This window comes from Apis florea, unplaced genomic scaffold, assembly GCF_048593485.1.
Source record: "Apis florea isolate Af1SG1 unplaced genomic scaffold, ASM4859348v1 contig_3158_pilon, whole genome shotgun sequence".
NCBI lineage: Eukaryota > Metazoa > Arthropoda > Insecta > Hymenoptera > Apidae > Apis > Apis florea.
This window is the reverse complement of record NW_028256713.1, coordinates 970,443-983,385: the sequence shown is the minus strand read 5'-3', so window position 1 is coordinate 983,385 and position 12,943 is coordinate 970,443. Positions and strand designations below refer to the sequence as shown.

Sequence of the window (12,943 nt, the reverse complement as noted above, 5' to 3'; positions counted from 1 at the left end):
TGGGTAATTTTAAGTAACGAACTGTACCATATGTTCGACAAGTTATTGGCACGCTATATTAAATTCATTACACGCAAAATTTGAGCCAAATTGGTGAACCAAAAGGTCGTGCATGCACGCGCCCCTTTCAGATTTAATAATCGACACGATCGATACGGGGACCGTTAATGACTCATGATAATACTTCATTGGAGGTTAAATGATTTTTCAAATTTTAATAGAAAAGGGATTTTTATCAATTATCCAGCATTTGAAAGAAATAGAAATTATTTTGTATTTCGCTTATTGATCGAATTCGGGCCGGTTACCAAACGGGCTGGTCGACAAAACACGTTGCTATATCATTAACTATGCGCATCCGCCTCACCGACAAAAGGGTAAACTCGGAGATCCTGTTTGAATTTTTTTTTTCTTTAATTCAAATACCTTTGTAGCTTCCCTTCCATTGTTGTATAAAATTTTATTTTATAAAGAGCAGACTTGATCCTACTTTTTTTTTTTTTTTAAATTAAATCATATGTGAAAAAAAAAATATTATTTTGAAACGGAACAAGAGTTTTCAACGCGGAAATACTAGTAATATTTTCCATGTTTGGAAACTATTCCTTGGAATTCAAGAAGTTTCCAGGTCATTGTGAAATTTTTGCTCCTTTTTCCATTGTTTCCATTTTATATCCTGAACGTCGTTCGCGGTGACGCGAACTTTCGAAAAATTGTAAATTCAAAAGAGATTGCATAAAATGGCGAATACCGCGAATTCTCAGACATAGCATATTTCGAACGAATATCCGATATTCATTTTTAAATTACATACATGTATGCAATTGTCTTGCTCGCTTTGAAATTATAAAATAGAATTACGAATATGAGATATTATAATATTCAAATTTCTGTGTTGCGAGTATAAGAGCCTTCGGTAATGGAATTAGACTTTCTAATTTCTAAACTTCCTAATTACCTCGTACATTCAACCTTGCACAATTGGTATTTCAGAAAGATAAAAAGATAGTCGTAATGTGAATATACGCGAGTATACGATAAAATTACAATGATATATAATATAAATAAATGAAATGGAAATTTTTTAAACGATTGATCACTTTCTATAGATAAAAAGAAAATGAAGAAGATATGATATAAAAAAGACAGATAAAATAGTACGTATTTTCAGTGCGTGGAAAAAAAAATTTCTGATTCATTATATTCTACTCGTGTCGTGTATACAAGACTTAAGAAACAAGCGCGATGCAAGAGCAACACCCGTTGTGCTCCACTTAATAAAGCTCTTCGAGTATCGCTCTTTGAGTTGCTATAAGCAGCGCATATGAGGCTGGTGTTTCTTATTTCAGCCTGACCGCATTAAAGTTCCGTCTTATTTCGGCGCGTCGAAGAAAAATCAGCTCGTCTCATTTTTCCATGGCGGATGTCTCGTGTGAAAAAACACCAGACTTATTTATTTCGCCCTCGGTTTTCGTTATACATCGAGCTTCTTTTGGACGACAACCTGTTATGCGTTCAAAATTTTGTGATGTAAATTTTCTTTGAATTTATTCATTTGATTTATATTTCATAATCGTAATCATTCTCTTTGAAGTAAAATAAAAAAATTTAATCCTTTCGATGAACGAAAGTAGGGTTTATATTTATGATAATTTTTTTTTTTTTTTCCAAAATCAAAATTTACTCGTCTTCCTGTAAAAAGTGTGATCTTAGATACGAGAACAGGATAATATGTGAGAAAAAAACAAAGATATCGTTATCGCATATGTGTAATAAAACGCGAGAAATTGTGTGTTTTACAAAATGAAAGTATATTTATCGTTTCTATAATTCATCATCGTCATCGTTCAACCTAACGCGACTGATTATACTATACGTGAAAATAAAAACTGTCAACCGAGCGCGACCGTCTGGCCTGATGTTTGAAAAATAATAATCGATCATTTTTTTCCTTCTTTATGCATTTTATCCTTCAACGAGAACAAAATTGGTGCTTCTTGTTTAAGAAAATTATTACCGAGACGACAGTCGATTATTTTTTCACTTTTTATTTTTCTTACTTATTCGTTATAATTTATCAACCCGTCGGAATATTATTCCTGTTATTCTTACGGAATCTCTACTCAAAATGATCGTTTTCATTCTTTTACATATCACGAAATGAAATTTTAAATCATCGAATTGTTGAACTTAAATCTTCTAAAAAGGATTTATCGTCTGGAATAAATATTTACCAAATCTTTCTAATTGTAAGTAACCAAATCTTAATACATTTGACGATGAATGGTTCAAACGATTGGCGATAGATGTCTGATTAACTTTTATTTTCTCGCAAGTAATTTTTTCTATCTTAACTTTTATATAAAGAAATTTCATATACAAATATTTTACGTGCTTATAGACAGAGATTTAAGAATCTCTAAAATGAAAGATATGTAGCGTTATAATTTCTGAAACTTGTAGAAAGTTAAAAAATTAAGATACTAAGAATCAAAATAATTCTGTCGGAAAAAGAAAATACGAACCGTTTGTACGAGTGAAAATGTTTGTTTTTCTTCCGTCACTCGTTCGAGATTAAAAATTGTTATTCACTCTTCTGTCTAAACGTCTAGAAATTTGAGAACGTAACATCATCGTCGTAAAATATTCGTGATCGTTTATACAACCGAAGTGGAAACGACTTTTTTCAAAAAATAATCGTTTCACGAGTTGCTTCAATTATATCTCAACAATGTGTTAATATTCAATCATTTAATAAATCTTAATCACATTAATAGTTATTAATTTACAAAGTTAATATCGTTACGTAACAGCATTATTTATCTTTTTATCGATGCTAAATAAAAATTAACAGATAGTTGTTAATGAAATGACGAGTTGTCAAACATATTAAATAGAAATTCGTCGAGACTTGTATAATTTATCTCACGATTATTTTTCTTCCTGGAAAATTATGAATTAAAAAAAAATCTTTAAATTTTCATTTTCTCGATTGACTATCATATCTCAGCAAGATACAATCGCACATGTTAGATTCTACAGAAAAAGTACAGTTTAAAATTTTTACATTTTAATTATAAAATTTCATATTTTTCTTAAACATTACTTAAACTATCATGAATATATGAACTAGTTTCAAAGTTTATAATCGCGCGAATTCCAATGTACTGCAACTGGGGACGATTCATAAAGTTATAGGTTATGGCGCGTACGTGCATTATGCTCAAATTCCATGTTACAACGACTGAGTCATCAGGTTTAGGCGTGCGTAATTTACGGTGTACCAAAAGGATGAAGAGAAGAGGAAAGAATGCGAACAGCCGGATGCCGTAGACCCGAGTCACATGGTCGTAAGCCGACACGTGCACCCTCTTTTCTGATACGGTCCGATGATTTTTAAGATGGGGGCGCTGTGGACTTTCTCATCGGCTAACCGACGAATCTACCGCAACATCGTTTCCCTCGATCTTCCTCTTTGTTTCTTCGCTAATTGTTCTTCCATGTACACTTTTTCCTTAATTGTCTCCGAAAGTTTGTTTCGTTTTTATAGAATTTTGTTAAATAGATGAAAAGGTTAAGACAAGAGAAACACTATTTAAAATGTGTTTAAAATGTTTTAATAATAATAATAATCACCTTGATAATTCTTTTTATATAATATAACTTAAAAAAAAAAAAAAAAATTACAACTCGTATATCAATTTAAGTTTTCACAACAAAATTACTAAGAAATTAAAGCTTTTATGCAATATTCAGAATTGATTCTTTGAAGACTTTTTTTTAGTTCTTACTAATTCAAAGTCTATTTGTGAAGTATTTTAAAAGTTATTTCTCATACAATTTATAACTCTTTTTTCAAAACATCAAATTCTTTAAAGATCTTGAAGATCTTTAAGAAAATTAATTTAAGTTAGTATTTTAAATTATAAGAGTTATATAAGTTTTAAGAAAAAATAAACATTTAAAAATATCTACTTGAAATTATATTGATTTATCTATTCATATATTTGTCAATGCGATAACATAAAATCAGACTTTTCACAAATAATGGGAATAATTGAATTGCATATTGGAATCCGCTTTTTCGATCTTTTTGCAGAGACTCTCCAGGAACCACGATTCACCACTCAACCTTCTAGCAGCGGCAATATTCTTAGTGAAAATCGAACGAAATTTCTGCAGTGTCAAGCGAGGGGTAAGTAGGAAACGTAGCACGGATGTACTTGAGGAGATACGAGCCGGAAGTGATGATTTCAAATTTGTGGAGAATCTCTTCACCATAATTTTACCGCGATATTATATTTCTTCAAAGATAAAAAAAAAAATTTCTTTTTCTTGAAATTTTACTCCAGTGCTTCCATTAAATTTCAGATTAAATCAATATAAAAATTTTTATATTACAAAAAATAAATCTTTCATTTATATTGCAATAAATTCACTGTATATTTTGATATGAAAAAATAATAGATCCAATCTTAAGAAAAGATTTATTTATCTTTATAAATAAGTTGCCAAATTTTCCCATGTTTTTTTTTTTTTTTTTTTCCATGAAATATCGAATAACAGCCGGATGGGACGGTGACCATATGAAGCCTTATAGTTGCAGTCTGGTGCTGTAACATGATAATATGACCCTGTACTAATAGTATTAGGTCGTTATATTGCATATACTTCTCTCGGTCAAAAGAGAAATGCCCATAGTATCTGTGAATAAAATTAACACTTTGAACAATCGTCACTTGTGACATTTAAACTTGGAATAATCGTAATTTATGTCGTGAAAATATAGAAATGGTGTGAATTGCGATAATTTGTTAAAAATTTACAAATTTGAAATCCTTACTGCAATATGTGTATATATATATATATATACATACGTATAATAAATTTTATATAAGATTTTATATAAGATCTCTAATTCGATAAAAAAGAGATTTCAAACTTAGGATTTTAATAATTTACATTTCTGCTCTGTTTTTAGGAAATCCTCAACCAAAGTACAAATGGTTCAAGGATGGTGTGCCTCTCAGCAACGAGCTTACTTCAGAGATTTATTATCGAATACAAAGTACACGTAGAGAAGATGCAGGAGTGTATCATTGTGTAGCCACAAACGATGTAGGATCTATTTTTAGCGAAAGAATTACATTTGCAGTAGCCTGTACGTATAAATTAAATGTAATGATAATTACAGATAAATATGAAATATTTCTTTGAATGGAAAATTCTAAATTTTAATTTTAATCGTTTCCAAATTTTAACTCACTTTTGTTAGAATGCTTAGATTCAATTGCTCTGATTATTACGGGGCGATGTATTACTATGTTTCATCGCGGTGAATGCATACAGTGCAACGAAATTAATACCGTAATATTATCTTATTCAGATATGGGGTTGTTCGAGGATCTCACAGAGAGAATAGTGAGCGTGAAATCAGGTAGCGCGGCTGTTTTAACACTGCCACCGATAGAAAGCCATCCTGCACCTGACGTTACATGGTTCACGTCCGATGGATCGTTGTTGTATGGCATAAAATATGCGTCTGTTCATCACACGTTACTTATCCTGAACGCGTCCGAGAGCGATCAAGGCTTGTACAGGTTTGTATCAAAGTAAAGTACTGATGGTCAATCAAGTTGTAAAGATAAATATAAATTTTTAAAATAGGGCCCTAAAACTTCGGCCCTAATTGGCTTAAATCAAATACCAAATAAATTGAGATATATCTGGGGAAAAAATGATTGAAAATATAATCTCATCGTATATACATAATACAAAACTTTTCTAGATAAATTCTTCTTTATAATATAATTATAGTCAGATGTATTTGATTATTTTTCTTTCTTTTTTTTTTTTTTCTTAATATTAGTTTTGATCTTTTTTTAGTTTAGATTAAAATTTTAAGGAAATGTTTTTTTTATACTTTGTTAATTTGTTGAATTAGGGCCAGAGCCATTAACACACAACTGGGCAAAGAGGAGAATAGTCCGTTTTTCAAATTGCAAATCACAGGAGATGCCAACGCCGAAATAGCGCCAACTATCATAGTGAAACCGCAGGATACTCAAATTATCAAGGACCAAGATGTTACGTACATACATTGTATCGCTAATGCCAGGTAATTTTTTATCGAAAAGATTATATGTGAAGCAAATGATATGTATTTGATAAATATATAATATTTTTTATACTTTCAAAATTACATATTATTTCACATCTAAATATTTTTAATTAATATATATATATTATTCATATTGTTATTTAAATTTAAGAAAAAAAAGAAATCATATATTGATATCTTTATTAATTTAATTCTTTATTATTTAATTCCTTAATTTAAATCTTTTAAAATTTATTCATAATTATCTTTTTCTTTTAAAATATAAAAGTGTGTAACAATGACAATAAAAATCTCAGAATTTCTTTATATATAAAATCTAAAGAATATAAAATAATTTTTGAAAAAAGTAAATTTCTATTAAAATACAAAATGAACAAAATATACTAACTTCAAATATATATTTTAAAGAGTTTGTTAAAAAATAAGAAAAAGGTAACAGAAAAAATATTTATATCAATTCTGAAAAAAATATATATCTTCACATCTTTTCCTTTCTAAAAATAAATATTATATTATTAAAATTCAACAGATTACCTCAAAATCATTCTATACGTAGAAATTACTCTAAGAAACACGCTTGAAGTATTATTCGGGTAATTTTAGATCTCTTCATGAGTTACGAACTTTGTGGACGAAAGATGGGATCCCCATTGAGAACTCGAGAATATCATATAGTTTTAACGATTCGTGGAATAGAACTTTGGCGTTGATATCAGCAAACATAACTTACACTGGTGTGTATTCGTGTCACGTGGACTTAAGAAGTGGCGAATATCCCATGATGAATGCGAGCGCGAAAGTTGTCGTATACGGTAATTATATTTTAAAAATTCTGAAATTTATATTTATTGTTAATTGACTGTATATTATAAATTTTCAGAAAAACCAACGTTTATAACGGAACTGAAACGAGAGACTCTTAGCGATTATGGATCAACTGTAACGTTGCCATGTGATGTTGTCGGAGTTCCTCCTCCTAAAATCACTTGGTTCAGAAATGCAGAACCTGTAGATCATCTCCTTGGATCCAGGTATGATTTAGGAATTTTTAATCAGATAACATAAAATTGCTAGTAAATTATTAACAATAATTTTAATAGATACTATCTATATATTATATAATTATTTTAATCAAATTCCGTATTTAATTTTTATCATTTTAAATATTTTAATTGAAATCACTAAATTCTAAAAATACTTTTTTCAATCTCTCATTTCTTTGTCTTCTATTGTTATACAAAAAAATATGTTTATTTACAGATATGCAATGGAAGAAGATGGTTCCTTGACAATTAAAAAATTAACCATGAGCGATTCAGGAATGTTCCAGTGCCTTGCTTCTAATGAAGCTGGTGAAGCATCTAGTTACACTTGGTTAAAAGCAAAAAGTTAGTACATAAATAGTAAAATTACATATAATTATATAATATATTATAATTATTTTTCTTTTTTGTTTTGTTAGTCAAACGATGTTTGTTTATACTTATTATAAATGACGTGTTTTTTATGGGGCAGAAGGATTAGAAAGCAGACTGAAAAACAGAGTTATCCGCTGGGCAGCTGGCTACAATGTAGTCAGAGTTCGCCAATCTGATCGCCGTTTTAAGTTCTCTCAATATCCAGACAGTAAGATTCTAATAACAAGTCGCCATGAAATATCCACCTCCCTTTGAAATTATCCCGGGCACATGCTTGAAGAATGCGTATCACATCACAATGTTTGCTTTTACCAGCTGTTAGCCGTGTTTTCTTTTTTTTTTTTCTAGTAGTTATAGTAAATACATTTGCAAAGCACGATAGTTTCTTTGTGTGTAAAACGCGTTATTTCTTAAAAAATTATAAAAAATAAACAATATATTGAATGATATATAAAAAATAAACAATATATTGAATGAACAACAAATATAATATGTTTTTTGATTAATGTTAAAAAAACAAAAAACATTTTTCTTAATACAGTATTACATTATAATGCATATTCTTTATTATTTAAAATGAAATCAATATGATTTTTTTGTTATCTATAATTTAAATAAATTATTTTAATTAATTTACACTTATTTCTGCCATAATGAAAAAACATTAAAATATGTCGTAAATAACAAATCCTAGATTAGAAAAGTATTTCTAAGACAAAGATTTTAAGAATTAGTTATATTTGTAGTTGTACTACAAAATGTAATTTTTTAATTTTTATGTAAGTAATTTAATTTTTAGTGAAAATAAATATTTCAGTAATATAAAATATTATTATTTGAATATTATAATTGAAGTTAGATATGGGTAAATTCAGTGTTTTCCATCATATATGAATTAATGATATTTCATATTAAATTATTTTCTATTTTTTAATTTATTATTTATTTATTATTATTTATAAAATATTTAATGATATATTGGAAAATACTGAAATGGGAAAAGTTCATTTTTTATGATTGATTATTTCTGCCTTTTTTTTTGTGCATGTAATTCTTATTATTTACAAATAAAATATTAATATATTTAAATTATTGTTTTCAGCATCTGGACCAGTCATGGAAAATGGTCCTCAAAATCAGACTATATTAGATGGAAAAGATGCAATTTTAACGTGTAATGCAGTAGCAGCTCCAATACCTAACACTACATGGATTTATAATGGTAAATCATTAATTATAAATTAATTATAATAATTATAATAATAATTATTATAATAATATATAATTATAATAATAATAATAATATAATAATAATTTATAATACAAATATATTATATGAAAATTGATAAATTATTTTAATCCATCAATAGATACGATGCCCGTGGAAATCGCTGGAAGAGTACAGGTTTTAGATAATGGAGATCTTTTGATTGCTGCTGTAAAACCAAATGACGCCGGAAAATATACTTGTATTCGTGCGAACGAAGCTGGTTCTGTAAATGGTTCAGCATATCTTAGTGTTTTAGGTAAAATATGCTTTATAAATATTGTAGGATAAAAAAAAATATAAAATATTTCTTATATATATATATATATATATATATATATATATATATATTTCTTAAAAAGATTATTATACAAATATATATATTACATAATTTTCTTTTTGATATAAAAATTTAATTCATTTTAGTTCGAACACAAATTATTCAACCACCTGTTGATACGTCCGTTCTTCTCGGTTATACTGCAGAATTGCAGTGTAAAGTCTCCAATGATCCAAGTGTCTTATACGATATAGCATGGTTTCACAATTCACAGTATGTATCATTATATTAATATAATTTTTTTAGTTTTTTTTAAATTACAATTTTTAAATATAATTTTTTTAAAAATTTATAATCCAGATCATGTGTTTCGATATTGTAATAATAGAAAGAAAAATAAAAAAAAAGAAAAACAATAAGAATTTTATATATAATATTATTATTTTTCTTTCTTATCTAATTTGCTTGATTAATAAAATTATTTCTTTTTTCTTTCTTTAATTCTATTATGTTATATTAGATGTATTATATCAATCATTTCATTGTCAATAATTTATTTTTTGTTTTTGTAGAGTAATAAATACACAAGCTAGTCAAAGAGTAAAGATGCGAAACGATGGTACATTGGAAATAGCAGCTGTACGTGCTTCTGACGTGGGTGAATATATGTGTTCTGTAGTTTCACCAGGAGGAAATGAGACTCGATCCGCTCGTCTTAGTGTAATCGAATTACCATTTGCACCAATAAATGTAATGGCCAATCGAGTTGAACGAATTTCTCCTCGCACCATAAATGTTAGTTGGGTTCCAGGATTTGATGGAAATAGTCCAACAAAAAAGTTTATCGTTCAAAGACGGGAGGTTTCTGATCTCGGGCCCATACCTGATTCCGCATTAAATTGGATTATCGAATGTAATAATGTTTCAGCCCAAAATCGTTGGGTAATATTGAACAATTTAAAAGCTGCTGCAGCATATCAGTTTCGAGTGACTGCAGAAAATAGTGTTGGTGAAGGACCTCCATCAGATCCTAGTAATGTAGTAGTCCTTCCTCAAGAACCTCCAAGTGGACCACCAGTAGGATTCGTTGGTTCTGCTCGATCATCCTCAGAAATAATTACACAATGGCAACTTCCATTAGAAGAATATCGAAATGGCCATATCTTAGGATACGTTTTAAGATATAGATTATATGGTTACAATGACAATCCTTGGACCATACAAAATATTACTAACGAAGCACAAAAAAATTATCTTATTACTGATTTAATTACGTGGAAAGATTATATTGTACAGATAGCAGCTTATAATGATAAAGGAGTTGGAATATTTACAGAAGGATTGAAGATCAAAACTAAGGAAGGAGTACCAGAAGCTCCACCGACTAATGTAAAGGCAAAAGCTATGAATTCAACAGCAATAAAAGTCTGGTGGAAGCCTCCGAATCCACAAAAGATTAACGGAATAAATCAAGGTTATAAATTACAAGCTTGGATTGGCAATAATTTTACCGAAGCGAATGAATATAAATCGATGACTGTACCACCCAGTTTATTTGATCCTCTTGCCGAACAAAGTGCTATTATGATTGGTTTAAAAAAATATACTTTATATAATGTAACTGTATTATGCTTCACCGATCCAGGTGACGGTGAAAAAAGTTCTCCCGTTCAAATTCGTACACGCGAAGATGTACCTGAGGAAGTAGAAAATTTACAATTCGAGAATATAAGTGATCGTTCGCTTACCGTTAAATGGAATCCTCCTCAAGAGATTAATGGAATACTTATACTCTATCAATTAAAATATATGATCAAAGATATGCCAGATTCTTTACGAATAGAAAACTTCACATCGGATGTTCTATCAGCTAAAATTGAACATTTACAAGCAATGACACATTATAGATTTGAAGTTGTTGCATGGACGTCAATTGGACCTGGAAAACCGACAGTAGCTATCATTCAATCAGGTGTTGAACCTGTTCTTCCTGAACCTCCAACCAAATTGGCACTGTCTAATATTGACGCATTTTCTGTTGTTCTTCAATTTACGCCAGGATTCGATGGTAATTCATCCATAATAAAATGGACAGTACAAGCACAAACTACTCGAAATACAACATGGTATAATATATACGAAGTCTCAGATCCTGATGCTAGTACAATTAGTGTAGGTGGCCTAATTCCATTTATGCAGTATAAATTGCGATTAATTGCTAACAATGTAGTCGGTGCTTCTCAACCTTCCGAACCAACGAAAGAATTTCAAACAATTCAAGCACCACCATCGCATCCTCCTCGAAATGTTACAGTTCGTGCAATGAGCGCTACAGAATTACGTGTTAGATGGATTCCATTACAACAAATTGAGTGGTATGGAAATCCAAGGGGATATAATGTTACCTATACTGAAGTTCGAACAAAAAAATCAAAAAGTATAACTATAGAAGATCATACAGCAAATTCCTATATCTTAGAAAATATGGAAGAATATGCTCTTTATGAAATTGTAATGCAAGCATTTAATGATGTTGGATCATCAATGATAAGTCCAAAAGCTATTGAAAGAACTCGTGAATCAGTTCCTTCAATGGGACCTATTAATGTGGAAGCTAATTCAACATCTTCCACTACCATATTAGTTAGATGGGGCGATGTTCCTCAAGAACATCAAAATGGACAAATAGAAGGATTTAAAGTTTATTATGGGTCAAATGCTAGATCAGCATTCCAATATAAAAACATTCCTAGTAATACAACATTTACGACAACTTTAACAGAACTTCGAAAATTTGTTCAATATCATATACAAGTTTTAGCTTATACAAGACTTGGTGATGGTACTTTAAGTACTCCACCAGTTAGAGTACAAACATTTGAAGATGCTCCTGGACCTCCTTCAAATGTATCATTTCCTGATGTAAGCTTTACAACTGCTCGTATTATTTGGGATACTCCAGAAGATCCAAACGGAGAGATTCTTGCTTATAAAGTCATGTTTCATTTAAATAATAGTCAAGATCATCAATTTTCAAAAGAATTTCCTGCATCAGATAGAACTTTTAGAGCAACTGGGCTAGAAGCAGAAAAATATTATATGTTCTCAGTAACAGCACAAACAAGATTAGGTTGGGGAAAAACAGCGTACGCTCTTGTTTTCACTACAAATAACAGAGAACGCCCACAAGCACCATCAATGCCACAAATTAGTCGATCACAAATACAAAGTAGACAGATAACATTTACTTGGACACCGGGTCGTGATGGATTTGCTCCATTAAGATATTATACAGTACAACAATCAGAAAATTCAGGACCATTTCAAATTATTCCTGAAAGAGTAGAACCAACTTTAACTTCGTATACAGCAAATAATTTAAAACCTTTCACTTTTTATCAATTCCGAATACAAGCAACTAATGATATAGGTCCTTCAACTTGGAGTACAGAATCTGTTCAAGTTCAAACTCTACCAGCAGGTAAATTAAATCTTTGTTTCTTTATTTTTTATATGAAATTTATTTAATTAAAATATGAGATATTATAATATGAATTTGTAGCACCTTCTCGAGGAGTAACTGGATTGAAAGTTGTTCCAATAACAACATCTAGCATAGAAGTTCATTGGAATGCGATAGATGAAATATATTGGAGTGGAGATCATGAAACAGGTGGTTATCGTGTTATTTACCAACCAGTTTCTGATTTTCCAACAGCCCTTCAAGATACGCCTAAAGAAGAAGTTTTAGGAATAAAAGTAATAAATATATAAAAGTATAAATAAAGTATAAAAAAATTATAAATTATAGAAATTATAGATTTTAAATGATTTGTATTAATTTTTTTTAATTCTAC

The 12,943-nt window shown here is 29.5% G+C and overlaps 1 protein-coding gene across 7 annotated transcripts in view; it reads left to right on the top strand.

The window, feature by feature from the left end:
* sdk (sidekick cell adhesion molecule) overlaps positions 1-12,943 on the top strand; it is a 44,469-nt gene that overhangs the window by 26,394 nt on the left and 5,132 nt on the right. For 4 of the 7 annotated variants that reach the window (XM_086909843.1, XM_086909842.1, XM_086909841.1 and 1 more), the window contains exons 2-14: positions 4,100-4,195; positions 4,982-5,161; positions 5,387-5,600; positions 5,945-6,118; positions 6,725-6,933; positions 7,002-7,152; positions 7,382-7,509; positions 7,637-7,747; positions 8,642-8,761; positions 8,910-9,065; positions 9,233-9,359; positions 9,659-12,567; positions 12,649-12,845. In XM_086909843.1, the coding sequence (XP_086765969.1) occupies positions 4,100-4,195; positions 4,982-5,161; positions 5,387-5,600; positions 5,945-6,118; positions 6,725-6,933; positions 7,002-7,152; positions 7,382-7,509; positions 7,637-7,747; positions 8,642-8,761; positions 8,910-9,065; positions 9,233-9,359; positions 9,659-12,567; positions 12,649-12,845 (4,772 nt within the window). The remainder of the gene's footprint in view (positions 1-4,099; positions 4,196-4,981; positions 5,162-5,386; positions 5,601-5,944; positions 6,119-6,724; positions 6,934-7,001; positions 7,153-7,381; positions 7,510-7,636; positions 7,748-8,641; positions 8,762-8,909; positions 9,066-9,232; positions 9,360-9,658; positions 12,568-12,648; positions 12,846-12,943) is intronic. The other 3 variants (XM_086909846.1, XM_086909844.1, XM_086909840.1) reach the window with 2 other exon arrangements.